Source organism: Magallana gigas, chromosome 8 (genome assembly GCF_963853765.1).
Source record: "Magallana gigas chromosome 8, xbMagGiga1.1, whole genome shotgun sequence".
In the NCBI taxonomy this organism is placed as follows: Eukaryota; Metazoa; Mollusca; class Bivalvia; order Ostreida; family Ostreidae; genus Magallana; species Magallana gigas.
In genome coordinates this window covers 6,269,844-6,283,993 of record NC_088860.1, presented here as the reverse complement: position 1 = coordinate 6,283,993, position 14,150 = coordinate 6,269,844, and the positions used below count along the sequence as shown (strand labels likewise).

The 14,150-nt window shown below is 31.8% G+C and overlaps 2 protein-coding genes and 1 long non-coding RNA gene across 4 annotated transcripts; all 3 read right to left on the bottom strand.

The window, feature by feature from the left end:
- Window positions 1-279: 279 nt before the first annotated feature.
- LOC105338698 (uncharacterized) lies at window positions 280-4,256 on the bottom strand. 2 transcript variants are annotated; one of them, XM_066069565.1, is made up of 4 exons: window positions 4,047-4,256; window positions 3,543-3,954; window positions 1,098-1,150; window positions 280-355 (listed from the first exon to the last, which is right to left on the bottom strand). In XM_066069565.1, the coding sequence occupies exons 2-3, from the start codon at window positions 3,919-3,921 to the stop codon at window positions 1,113-1,115; spliced, it is 417 nt and encodes a 138-aa protein (XP_065925637.1). In that variant the 5' UTR covers window positions 3,922-3,954; window positions 4,047-4,256; the 3' UTR covers window positions 280-355; window positions 1,098-1,112. The 2 variants fall into 2 exon arrangements, with proteins under 2 accessions (XP_065925637.1, XP_011442225.3); XM_011443923.4 differs by lacking the exons at window positions 280-355; window positions 1,098-1,150 and adding an exon at window positions 3,328-3,383 and having other exon boundaries at window positions 4,047-4,248.
- Window positions 4,257-4,657: 401 nt separating this feature from the next.
- Window positions 4,658-10,584, bottom strand: LOC105338639 (uncharacterized). Its single transcript, XM_011443842.4, has 5 exons — window positions 10,263-10,584; window positions 8,035-8,219; window positions 6,349-6,509; window positions 4,969-5,156; window positions 4,658-4,834 (listed from the first exon to the last, which is right to left on the bottom strand). Exons 1-5 carry the CDS (start codon window positions 10,360-10,362, stop codon window positions 4,788-4,790), a joined length of 681 nt encoding a protein of 226 aa, XP_011442144.4. The 5' UTR covers window positions 10,363-10,584; the 3' UTR covers window positions 4,658-4,787.
- Window positions 10,585-12,910: 2,326 nt separating this feature from the next.
- On the bottom strand, window positions 12,911-13,811 carry LOC105338641 (uncharacterized). The gene is made up of 2 exons (XR_010708662.1): window positions 13,177-13,811; window positions 12,911-13,003 (listed from the first exon to the last, which is right to left on the bottom strand). It is a non-coding gene; the product is annotated as an uncharacterized lncRNA (long non-coding RNA).
- Between the last annotated feature and the right edge of the window lie 339 nt (window positions 13,812-14,150).

Sequence of the window (14,150 nt, the reverse complement as noted above, 5' to 3'; positions counted from 1 at the left end):
TTTCCTTTTCTAAACATTCCCGTGATGCATTTTGGTTTGTTTTTTCGTTTGCCCAAAAAGAAATGATTTTTATTTACTTTGAATATTTCTAACTTTGAAAGGAGACTGATTCTGCTGGTGTAAATAGGAGAAAGTGCATAACTTTCTAAAATGAATGGTTTGTATAGAAATTTTTTTTAAATACTGTAATAACGAAAAAATCGGACCAAGCAGCTTTAAAACCATCATAAATCGTATTGTTGAAAACATTGAAGTAGAGTATACCAATTACGATGCAGAAAATATTAAGACTAGATTTATTTTTAAACGTTTTTATACAAATCATTCGTAGAAACGATTCATGCCCTCCAATAATCTAAAAAAAAAAAGGAAAAAAAGTTTTAGTACAAATTTAGTACAATATAGTAGGCATATATTATAATTAATAAACTAAAGTAGTCAGCATGAAAAATAAGCAATTGCAAGTTTATATATACCCTAGACCAATCCTTTCTATCCAAATTATGATTAATATAAAATATAATATTAAGGTAACTCCATACTCGTACAATTCTCTGATGAAAGTTGAAAATCATAACTGATTACAACTAAATAAACTTAAATTTCATCAATTATTAGAAAAAATATACATGAAATCACACTTCTTGAGATGTCAGATAAACATGACCTAAAGCGTATTTTAGGATCAGAAAACCGTACTTTTTTGTTAAAAAGTAAAATCTTTGTAGGCAGAAACTTGTTTATCTTTTCTAATTTTATTGTTAACTGTGTTAGAAAACTAAAACTACAAAAACATTTTAAAATTGGTTGTTGGGATTAGAAAAATTATAGCATTTAGACATACAACTGAGAGAAAAGTCAGAAAAAGAGTTATTTCCCCTTAGCATAGATGAAATGTATAAAAAATTGTAAATTTAGGATAGAATTAAGCTGCAAATATATCTTGAACTTGACAGTATTCTAATTACATCCATGTGATTATATTCACATAAAATTAATAAAACTATCTTGCACAAATTTTAAAGAATTCAAAGTTTTACAATACAGTATGACATCACAGAAAACTGGATCTACTTTAAGGTTGCCTGTATACTTACGTCCATGGGGTCCTCCTAAAAGACCACCTCCGACGTTTCCCGTAGGATGGCCTCTAAAAGGATAACGTTCATATTTATTGCCAATTAAACCTACGCTTCCACTGGTCAATCCACCAAAGAGAGACCCACCATCAAACAGCCTGTTATACGTATTACTGATTCCGTATGTTGGATAAATGGACCGCACGTGACCACCGTAGCAAAAACCAGGAAAGATGGCACAAACAATTCCAAAAAGTAGACTAACGGAAAGTAGGCAACTCATTCTGATAGTTTTTATATCCAATTTTACAGATCTAAATATCAAATATAAATATGGAATGAAACAAGCTGTTGGCAGCAATCAATGAGAAAGACCCAAGTCTAGATTAAAACGCACATCTACTCACCGCTTAGAGAATGATGGACACTGGAGATACGCACGTTTCAGAATTGATTTATATGGTACCGTTGCGAGTTGCATTCGCATTTTAGTGACACATTTTAATGACACAAGGAACACGGAAGGTAAAAAATATGCGCAGCCTTACAATAGTCGTCAAATATTTGATCTAACCTCCTCATAAATTGTAAGTAAACCTAAAAAACGTTCAATACATGACGGCAATTCGGCATTTAAATAAATATATATTACAGTTGGATATTCAAAGATAAGGATTATGTGAGGTCAAACAATCCCGCATGTGTTCATCAGTTGACAAATAATTAACCCCATTATTCTTACGTAAAGCTTAAAAACGTGCATTACTTGTGCTTTATTGTTTTTTGGGAGTTGGCATACTTCTGCACTTTGGACGAAAGTTGTTTTTCTACTAAATATAACGAAATACAAGATAAATATGTTTACAGACAAGATAGTTATATGTATGAGCAGCGGAATGGGTTAAAAAAAAGTTAATGCGAAAGGGACAACTAATTTTTAAAAACATATTGAAATACGAAACAGACAAGCTTAAAACAAAATTAACAGACTCGTCTGCATAATCAACAGACACCGATGTAAAACCAACAATTATTCACTGGATTGACGCTAGATAGCGCGCAAGTCTCTACGTCATCAATAAATGTGTATTTTCATAGAAAGTTAAGGCATTACCGTTTTTTTTTACCCCTTCAAACGCCTATAGTTATGCCATAATGCACAACAATTATGTTGACATGCAAGAAATTTTGCATTCATATGAAATTAAAAATGCCCTAAAAACATCAAATATTGCCCGCATGTGATTTCCAACATGCTTATTGCTACTTGTTTATGTAGACATGCGAAATAGATATGTTGACATGCAACTTACCTATGTCAACAAGATGCATGTCGACATACTGATCACGCAAGTCAATATCACGAATTTGCATGATATCATAAAGTTGCAAGTCAACATAATTAAGTTGCATGCAAACAGGAATAAGTTGTACACGTATGTAAACATAAATAAGTTACTTGTAAACATATTTTTCTCGCATGTCCACGTAAAATAAGCAGCATCTACCATGTTTGAAGTCGCATGTGGGCGATAATTGTTTTTTTTTTTTTTGGATTTTAGACAATTTTGATTTGATTGTAATCAAATGTTATGTTGCTTGTTGATATAATTAACTTGATTGTCAACGTATGTTGATTTATTTGATAGAAAAAAACTTCGTACAAAGGGTCACCATGCCTATCATTTCCTGTAAATTCATCATTTTACTCGAGTTTTAAATTCCACAATTCCGCTTATTGAATCAAATCGCGGACACATAATCACGAGCATCAATCTTTTCGTTAATATTTTCTGTCTTAAAAATACAAGCGCAATTTTAAAGTACTCGAGGGCCGCTTTTTGGGATTTTACGCGGATATTTATTCCTCGCAATTGATAAGGAATCCTCTGTATTTTAAGGTTTAATATTAATTTGAAACTTATTATTTATATTAGTGTTTTATTCAACCTGTTTATTTTTCTTAACAAAAAAAAGTTAAAGGGGATGTTGTGTTTCAGTTTATTACTTCTTATTTATTGAAAGGTAAAACGTTGTTTTAGTATGTCTTGGAACTTCTGTTAATGTTCCAATTTTCCGTCAAACATTTGTAGTGGATCCGTTGCTTAAGAATAAATGTGAATATTTGAATTTGCGCAAATCTTTAAATAAAACATTGGCTCATTATTTTCAAAATTATGATAATTTTTTTTGGCAAAAACACCATATTAGAGTATGTCAATTAAAATGCAGAAACACTAAAACTAAATTAGTTTTTAAACGTTTATTCAAATCATTTTTAAAAAATTCAACCATGCCGTTTATCTGAAACAAATTGAAAACAAACAACTTTAGTACTCTTAAAAAATCATAGATTATAATAACAAACTTAGATGGTCACCATACATTAAAGTAAATAAGCAATATTAAGTTTGCATAAACAATCCCTTCCATCCAAATATTGATTTTTGTCATTTTACTTACGTCCAAAAGGTCTCCCTAAAAGACCACCTCCGATATTTCCCGTCGGATAACCTCCAAAGGGATAACCTCCATAATTATTGCCCCCAATTAACCCAAAGGGAGACCCACCACCAAACAGCCTGTTATACGTATTACTGATTCCGTATGTTGGATAGATGGTGTAACCTCTGTAACCGTTACCAAGATAGTAGGGCCCGGTTCTTCCCAGATCCACGTAGTTCTCGCCTGGTCTGAAAGGGTTTCCGTGGGGAAAGGTCATTGTGAGAGAGGTGATTCTTGGGGGTAGGGACTGAACATATCCGGGATCTCCATAGTAAGAACCAGGAAAGGTGGCAGAGGCAATGCCAAGGAGGAGACTAACAGGAAGTAGGACCCTCATTTTGAAGAAACTTTAATACTCGATTTCACAAATCTAGAAATTAAAATAAAAGATAAAATAAAACAAGCTGTTGGCAGCATTCAATGAAAAGACACAAATCTAGAATAAAACGCACATCTACTCACCGCTTAGAGAATGATGGACACTGGAGATACGCACGCGTAAGAATTGATTTATATGCACCGACAAAAGTTGCATTCATTGTCTGGTGCCAGCAGGATCGTAGGAAATGATGAAAGTGCAGTTGTACAACAGTTGTCCGAATATGTTTTAACCACCTCGTTTTTCGATTGTACAACTTGTAAAAGTGGATTACATAACAGTTACTCGGTTAATGATCAATCATCGAAAGTTCAATAACCTAATAATCGTTGCAAACAAGGTCGCGAAACAATAATGTCAACGTTAAACTTTGCATAGGTTCATACGATTTATTGAAAACTGCATGTTGATATTTTTTAAGGATAACTACATATTGAAATAACTTCACTTTATTAATGTATTGTTCAGTCCCTATTAATTTTAATTTCAAAACGAGATTAGGTTAAGACGGAAGTGGTGTGTGATTCAATTAAACACTGCTTAATTGTCACCTTTGTGTATTAATGTAACGAAGATTCCTCAGCTATAGAGCATAATACCATACAGTCGCAATTGTGGTAGGGGTAGTTGAATTTAGCATAGGACATAAAACATTTTTACAATTTCTAAAAAATTCTGAAATAAAACTTTATCTTTTTATTAGAATCTCAAGATTTATACAAGACTACAAAATTTCCATCGTTTAAGAAACGGCTCATTTTGCTAAAAAGTCCATCGTTTAAGAAACGGCTCATTTTGCTATTGTGGTAAGAAATGTTAACTGTTTATTCGTATTTGACATACAAAGCCAAAACATCAGCAAAACCAACATCTAAAATAGAACAAACACAAATCAGAAAACCTAGTATTACATTTGTCAATCATATTCATCTGAATCACTTTCATTTCTAATTGCTCGCAAATAAAAAGCAGATTTGGATGTATGTATCAATATGTAATTCTTACGTCCGTCTTGGAACGTTGTCATGTTGTCATCCATCGAATAAACAAACTTTGGTTTTTCGGGAAGGTCGCTCCATTTACAGCAATCTGGAGGCGTTAAGATCGGGTCAAGGACAACGAACCATCCAGTGTCCTTGACACACTCCCCATAACTCTGCTGTATCAGAAACACACAGGAGCAGTAGGAGTCGCTTAAACAAAGAGCGTATTGTTTCTTAAGACTACATCCGGTCATTTTTTGCAAAAACATATAATCACTTTCACTTCGCAAAAACTACAATGAATTGTAAGCTGTTATAATACTCTTAAATCGTACAAATAACATGCGTCTCCTCCCTAAGATTTACCCAATTTTACAAATAATGTGATCCCTTTACATAATTATGTCAGCGGCCTCTTTTTTTCAAATAAGAATGTAGAAAATGACACATTCTGATTATGTTTTAAGCTTGAATTGTTTTATTGTAATGATTGACGCATTTCCGATGAAAGGACTATATATGATAAGGGCCTAAAATGGCCCCCTAAAATGAACATCATCATTTTACTATCATTCTTTGTTTTCCTAGTACGGATATGTATGAGATGTGTTTACATAATATTCATTTTGGTTCAAGTGCCCACAATTAAGAAATATGACATTGTAAAGACAACCTTTTCCCGCCATTTTTTGCATTTTTAGCGTAAAACAGCTTGTTTTCAAGCAGTTTTTCCTTCCGAAAACATAGAGCGCATTCTTGAACAAATAAAATATTTTAATTGGAGATGTATCTAGCCAAGACTAATAAGTGACGAAAAATTTTTCCTTGTTCAAGCATGCGCTCTATATTTCCCATTCGTAAATAGATAATTAAAATGTCAATTGTTGGCTGATTTTGATTGAATTATAGAAATGGCGTCACTTCTGACGTCATATACTGCCAGTGAGTGCAAATAAATCAAATAAATAGATGAAAAATATATTTTATATCAAGTCTTCTAAAAAATTAGTTAACATTTTATTTTACCCGAAACACTTAAAAAATGGCAAATTATGGGGGCCAAATTTAACTCTTATCATATATAGTTCTTTAGACCAAAAACTAGTAAATTTTGTTCTAGTTTATGACTCTGCCCTTTCAATTATTAAAAATAAATAGAATTGGTTAACCCTAGAACAAAAGTGGATATGTATATATAATTTATATATATATATATATATATATATATATATATATATATATATATATATATATATATATATATATATATATATATATATATATATATATATATATATATATTCTTATATCCTCATATTTACATGTTATACTTCTTTTGTTAGGATGTTCGGTTGTACGATGAATATTAGAATGTAAGATTATGGGTTAAACCTGTATATACCCTGTAAGAGAAAAGTACGTGAAATGTGCATCCAAAGAAAGTTTTGTCCAACTGCTCGACAGAAGTCTTGAGGGAGACATCCAATTCTCTATGTTGGAGGCTGTGCCATTGAATGTCATAAACATGACCAGTGATCCTTCTTTATATAGCTCCAAGAAAACCTAAAACCCAGGCAAACAGGCGCAATAATTAATGACTAAGAGGCAACTAAAAACAAGCATTCTGAGAGTATTGCATAAGCAATACACGTCCCCTACCGGTTTGTGGAAATTGTGAAAAAATGCACTGTTATGCAGAATATCGAACCCGAACATTAAAAAATTGGAATGTAAAAAATTAATTTTCTCGAATATATGCCAAACAGAAGCTACAAAAGTGTAAACTTGATCTGTAGTTTGACATTTTGAAGCTGTTCAGCAAATTTCATATTATTCCTCAAACGCAAAAAGAAAAAAAGTGTGGAAAACTGAAGTGGGACAGACAGACGGACGGACAGACAGACGGACGGACGGACTGACGGACGCAGAGGAAAGCTATAGTCCCCTCCGGTGAAAACCGGTAGGGGACTAAAAAGGATCCATTAGTCACAACCATTGATCTACATTGTAGGTTACCACTGACTTTTATTCATTAGTCTCTTTTACATCCTCTATAAATATTATTGATATACATATCATATGAATTCATTTTCTATAAAGCTTTTCTGCATGACTATTTGACATATATTTGCTCAATATAACTTAAACCTGTTTACACAACATTTAAATGGAATTCATTGATCAAGGCCATATATTGAATCCATCCTGCAAAATTCTCCGATCCTCAGCCTAAAAGTATTATCTCATCATAAAAATCTTATTTTTCCTTCAAATTTTAAAAAAATTAAATTTGTTATGGCATTCATGTATTTTACATATGTATTGCATATTTAATTTTGATGGATATAATGGAATAAGTATACAGGTTAAGATACAAAAAAGGCAATAACGGTCCATCGCGATCGGCGGCTCGAACATATTTACCTACATCTATATAATGTAGATCTCCGTGGATCCACTAAGCCAAGCATTTTGTTCAGTAATTGATCATAATACTAGCGCTAGAAGAAAAATTGAATTTGTCAATATAAAAGGCAGATTTATGGTACGAATGAAAAAAAAGATCCAGATAAGCTATCGAACATGGCTGAGGATCGGAAATCGTTAATCGGAAGACCTTTATACGTAAAACTAGATCCTAAATATGGCTTTTCTACATTTCAGGAGTTATGATATGAATAAAAACATTCTCTATACCTTTTTGCTTTTTTGCCTTCATGTTAATTTCATAAGTCATTGCTTCCGATTCATTTCTTAAGAAGATGAACTTAATAAAAATATTTTATTCAACTTAAAGGTAATTATAATGTAGCAGAAAATTAACTGACAGGTGACTGAATGTTGTATCTCTGTCAGTTATTCACCTGTCCAGACATTTCAGTTAACACTGAGTTAAATGGCTGGCAATGCTTCATATTGTGAATTATTGGAACCCCCTCCGCCAATCGAGCGTGATTCAAATATACAAAAATGTTCTTCTTGTCAACATTCTACAAGTTTTAGCCACTAAATTCTTTGAAGAAAACCCGCTTGAACTTTAGGCCTTTTAGTCAAATTTTAAAGTAACGTTTTAAATCAAATCAATAACCTGAACTATAGGAAGAGTGTTCCAAAGATCGACATTTGGATTCCGATAGTGTGTAGAGCAAGCCCCAGTTGCCATAGAGATACACGCGTCTTCGGCAGGAGGTGGTTTGGTTGTTCCTAACCATGTGTCTCTGACGCTGATTCCATTTCCGGCAGTTGCGCGAAGCATTAGCTCCCTATCCTCGGCTAAAGAAATTAACAAATTTATCATATGTGGCATTATGTGTAAAAGTTGTTGTGTGTGCTTTTTTTGTTTCCCTTTTATCTTAAATCAAGAGAAAAATAACATTCTTCTACAAATTTTTTCATCAAATTAGCACACAAGAGGAGTTGGTCAAAAAGTAATGTCACAAAAAGATTCTTGGGCGTTGTGATTTTAAAAAAGGATGAAAATATTGGCAAAATCAAAATTGTTATTCTATTTTTAAAATTATTTTAATAAGATAACATTAAACATAATTATATGTCATCAACTGATGTCTAGTTTTACATTTTTATATCAGAAAAAATAAGACAAATTAAAATGAAAAGCTCCAAACATTAAAAGATGTTTTTACTCACTCGAAATGGAAACTGACCAGGGATAATACAATTTTTGATTTATTAGGAACTGAATTTTTGTATTAATGTAAATGTCATAACTTAATAACAAAAGTAAAATATTGGACATTATACAAACAATGAGACAATAAAACTTAAGGAAATTAACTAAATTATAAGAATAGTTGTACTAAAACCTTTAATTGCACCCAAAATGAATCATTTGGTTTCAACTTTACCAAACCCTGACCATGAATTTTTACAAAAGTTTGATAAAGTATCATTCAAGAACAAATCTGTGGTGATATAACAGACTTATTTGCATATGTGACACTACTTTCGGATCAACCCTCGTTTACGCTCAACTGAAATTGGTAAGGCCATACGTATAGCCAGTATTAACATCTACTTAATCATCATACTAGATAAAAAAAAAAGGGCATTTATCATTAATGTTTTGTATTTAAATCAATATGTCTTTGTTAAAAACTCAATGTAACGAATGCGCAAAATCATGCAAAATCGGCGTAAAGCAACAACAACTCGTTATGTGCAAAAAATTACCTATTTTAATTCAGATCGGAACATTTTAATGCATAACATAAATTACCTCAATAGAAGTATCATCGCCATCTGCCGGAAGTTTTTTTTTCCAGACATCAATTTCCAATACATTTTCTAACGATTTTAACAAGAAAAACATGTATTGCATCTCTTTTGCATCTCTGGCCTTTTTTGTTCTTTGACATATGATATGAAAATCACCGTGTAGTAACCATTATAAACAACTACTGTTATGAAAATTAATAGCGTACTTGCTATATTTGTTATCAAACTCCCTAGGTATGAAGTTTTATCAAAATTTAAAGGTGTAATTTAAAATAAAACCACAAACAAAACGTTGATTTACTAATATATCACGTCAATATAACATGTTTATAAAGTTTAGGACATATATAACACTTTTATTACTACAAACTTAAATAATAAAACTAGATAACTAGATAACTATGATGTGATTAGTCAAATTTTGATAATCATTTTTATACCATATGTAGTACGAATCATTGTTTGGCATTACTTTAGGATCAACCCTTAACAAATATTTGTCAATCATTGGTTTGTAATACTCCGGCGCCATCTAACATATATAATTTTAATTTCAAAGTCCCTATTGTATGAGGTTTCATCAAAATTTAAAGGTGTAATTTGCAATAAAACCTCAAACAAAACGTTGATTTACTAATATATTTTTAGGGCATTTATATCACTTTTACTTCTAAACAAACTTAAATAATAAAACTAGATAACTATAATGTGATTCTTCAAATTTTGATAATCATTTTTTTGAAATACCATATGTAGTACGAATCATTGTATGACATTACTTTTGGATCAACCCTTAAAAAGATATTTGTCAATCATTAGCTTGCAATACTCCGGCGCCACCTAACATATATAATTTTTAGATGACAGATGACACCTATTAAAATAACTAATTGCGTAGCTCGTTTATTTAAAGCTATATTTTTCATATTTTTTCATAATATTTCCTGAAGGTGACGTCTCAATTTACACCAAAATTTCCGGGACATTAAATATAAAAATTATAAATCAAAATTGAGGGTCATTTTAGCATTACAATTAAAGAAAAAACTAAAACCACGTTAAAAATAACACGCTGCTTACCATTGGGTTTGTAATATAAAACCCATGTTTGATTAACTTCCGTTTTGACCCCGTGACTTTGGGGTCCGAAAAAGTTTATTTCACACCTTCCATCCCGCATGTCAAAGTTTACACTTTTGCAACCTGTGTATTGAAGGCATCTCAAACAGCACTGGGTCTCCTTGAACAAGGAAAACGACAGCTGATGAGGGCTTCTTAGGCGAAGTCGACTCAGCTGTAAGAAGTATCCATCCTCTTGTAATAAAATGCAGGGTTTGGGGAAAGTAACTAAACTTAATAGGAAAAGAAATAAGCGCTTTCCTTTATAAATAGTAGACTGACTAAGAACCATATTTAAAAAGAGTTCAAGCTTTAAACATTGGATGCTTTTTATAGTTTCGTGCATAAGTTGGTAGAAAATCCAGGGATTGCTTTTATAACGAACGATTTAATCATTGTGTTTACCTTAAACTAAATTATTCAAATTGTTTACAAACTTGATTTACTCTCTGTCATTGACTGATTGAAGCGATATCTTTTTGTTTAAATATGAAAATGTTTATTTCCAGAACATAATACACATTCGCTGAACTTATAAAATTTAAACATTTAAAATGCATTATTATAAAAAAAAATTGTTTATCGATATTTATAGATAAACAAAAATAAATATCATGGTCGATTTTATTTAAGTTTACTATACATTGCATTTGCTGCGTGCAAGATTTTGGCTGTATAAAAAATACAAAACTCATTATGGTTTTTTACACGTCCGCATTAGAATCTAATCGGAACATAGCATGATGCTGAATCAACAATGCATGATTAAGTACATTGGGACATGCATGGTATTTAAATTGCAAAGTACGGTAAAGGTGGATATCTACATTAAATAAGTGTAGGAGAATTTTTTGCATGCATTTGTTACTAATTATAGGTACAGTATTCAACAATAATAGATATCAAAGTACAATATAGAAGAGGATTTTTAAAATATCAGTCTGGTTCCAGATAACCCCTTATTTGTCAAACTTTTAAACATTTCTGATTTAAAATTCTTATGAAAGTGGCATGTTGTAGATTTTAGAAATGAGAAATAAATAAATAAACAACATTACTATATCTAAATATGAAACTAAAATACAAAAAAAATCTTTCAAGGCAAACTGCTGAAATCCCACAAAAATCTAAAAGTATATAAAATATTCGTTGGTTAATGAGATGAAAAAGAGAAAAACTGAATTATTGCAAAATCTTGATATGAAAGATTTGGTATGAAAGATCCTGTTTCGGAGTTGTCTTTTTTCATTTTACATTTTCTCAAATATCTTGGCACCGATTTTTTTTTTAATAAAAATCAAAAAGAAAAAGGAACAAGTCTATGCTAAATATGTAAATATAAGGTAAGTAGTGCTTATGATAATGTTTGGAATCTCAAAAATTACATTTTTGATGAATGCATTATATATATCTAATTCTTTAAAACAATGTGTTAGTAGTTAAATTGCCTTTTACTTTTTTTTTAAATATACAATAGCAATTATAAACAACAACTGTGATACATACATTAGATGTCCATAGTGATACACATGTATATGTGGTAGTGAAAAACATGCTCCTTTTCAGAATTTTGTCGGTTCATCATTTGGTTTGCAAATTCGGGCTTCTTACTGTTTTCGCTACCTAGCTATATCTATTTTGATTAAAATACATTACTTTAATGTTAAACTTTCAATGCAAGTCTTTTACCGCAAACGTTTTACATTGGGGAAGTTAAGATCAATTTAAGAGATCGTACTACGGTACTTCAGTTTAATATTCATCCTACATACATAGTTTAAGTGAAAATATTATCTGCTTACCTTTATCGATAATCCGTTATATACGTATGATCGTCTGTTGCTGATGACGTGACAAAAATGTATTTCCAATAGCAGGGAAACAGTATATCATTTAGATTTTACGTTTTCCCGTACAAAACAGCTGATTATCAATGTAAGTTGAAAGCTTTAACCTCTCAGAAAATTGACTTATTTTCTAAGCGTTTTGGTGATTTCTTTCCTATTTCATCTCCCTCGTTAGAGGACTTCATTTAAATGGTGTATAACTATTTTGTACCCCGACATATTGTTATAATTTCGGAAGAAAATAGCGTTGCAAATGGATGTCAGACATGTTGTGACGATGTAGCCTTCCACCTTAAATTTTTTTTCAGGTTGATTAAATACATGGCCTAAGGATTGTTCGCAGTCTTAAAACAAGCTGCTCCTGGTGACGTAACTGTAAAGAGTATCTGTAAAACGGTTATCAATGTTTATATCTATACTTATACCAAGTAATGTAGCAAGAATAAGTCTTGAACTCTTGCATTACTATGTAAGGTCAAAACCACATATAAGATGAAGCAAAGTTAGTATTATATCAGTTGCTACTGGTACATCCACTTAAAATACATCAATGTGTACTTGTGTTTTTGTTCAAGTGGTAAAAGATATCATTTTTATACATTTTTAACAACACACTGAAGTTAAAACTGTAAAGAAAACAAAATACCAACTAAAATGTAGCTTAAAGTAATAGCTGGATCAATGCACGAAGCCCAATGTGTGTTTTCCCCCAAATGTATATTTTCCGACGGGTATGGGTATATTGATACAACTAAGACAACACCTTTGAACTAATTTATTCTACACGTCGTATAAAAGTATAACAAAACTTCACAGCGTCTTCCATCGGTTTCGGTCTTCCTCAATATATTTTTTCTAAAAGAAATAAGACATTTGTTGATTAATTTTATTCATTCAAATAAAACCCTTCTGTATTTATATATCTTGATGTTAATTATCTAAAAAGGAAGCTTCTGTCTGAAGAAAAAGTTTACATTTTTTCTTAACTTATAAAATGATCAACAGTTTTTAGAAAAATAGTCACTTACTTCTGTGGATTTGTCCTCCTAGATTTCCGGTTGGATAATACCCCCCAACTCCTGTTCCGGGATATCCGTAGTTTCCGAATCCGAGATTTCCTGTGAATGTGGTGTATGAAGGATTAAGTCCGAAGTTGTAACCAGTTGGAAACCCAGCGGTGGGAAATCCCGTTAATCCATTATTGAGAAATCCGCCAGTGGGATAGCCTAAAGAACTTCCAGATGTTTCATATGTTCCTGGGAAAGTGGTGCTTCCAAATCCAGTTCCAAGTCCTCCATAATATCCCAAGTACCAAGGATAGGGGTTTACTCTCAGATCAATGAAGTTCCTACCTGGTTGCCATGGATTTCCAGCGGGAAAGTACAAATAATGGCTGACCACAGTTGGATAGGAAGCAGTGTTGAATAGGTAGGTTGATGATGGGTAATATCCATTGCCAAATGTGTTGTACGTGCTTGGAAAGTAGGTTTGAAGTCCCACATTTCCTATCCCACCAGTAGAATAAGGGAGGGTTTGGAATCCTAAACCCTGGATTCTACCTGCTGTATAAGGAAGATATGATCCACCTGTGGTGTAAGTTGGATAGGTGGCACAGGTCAGCCCAAGGAGGGTAGCAAAGTGTAAGAGGGAAATCATTTTGTTCCTTAAAGTAAAAGAAATATTTACTTTTTCAGGTGATGCTTCACATACATTCACTTATGCTAGAAAAGAAAGTTTCTGTTATAGAAAAATGTATAGTATTTCAGATCTATCATCATTATTACTATCAATTTTTTATTACAGTTACAGTTAATTACTATTCTCTGACAAAAAAAAAATGATACACTAAATGCTTGAAAATGAATCTGTATAAATTGAATTATGAACATTGAAACGTGCTGATGTTAAAAATTTGATGTTGATTTGAAACATGTGCTTAGATTTGTCGTGCTATGTACTTGAGAGGGAAAATATAGCCTAAATTTAACTAAAAATGAGTTTC

Excerpts from the sequence above, each read along its gene's own strand:
- LOC105338698 (XM_066069565.1), bottom strand. The coding sequence starts at position 3,921 with ATGAGGGTCCTACTTCCTGTTAGTCTCCTCCTTGGCATTGCCTCTGCC. Across the intron at positions 1,151-3,542 it reads TTTAGGGAGACCTTTTGGAC|AGGCCATCCTACGGGAAACG; the intron begins GTAAGTAAAATG and ends TTATCCTTTTAG.
- LOC105338639 (XM_011443842.4), bottom strand. The coding sequence starts at position 10,362 with ATGCGGGATGGAAGGTGTGAAATAAACTTTTTCGGACCCCAAAGTCAC. Across the intron at positions 5,157-6,348 it reads ACGTACTTTTCTCTTACAGG|CGACTCCTACTGCTCCTGTG; the intron begins GTATATACAGGT and ends TCTTTGTTTAAG. Across the intron at positions 4,835-4,968 it reads GACAACGTTCCAAGACGGAC|ATGTTGGTTTTGCTGATGTT; the intron begins GTAAGAATTACA and ends GTTCTATTTTAG.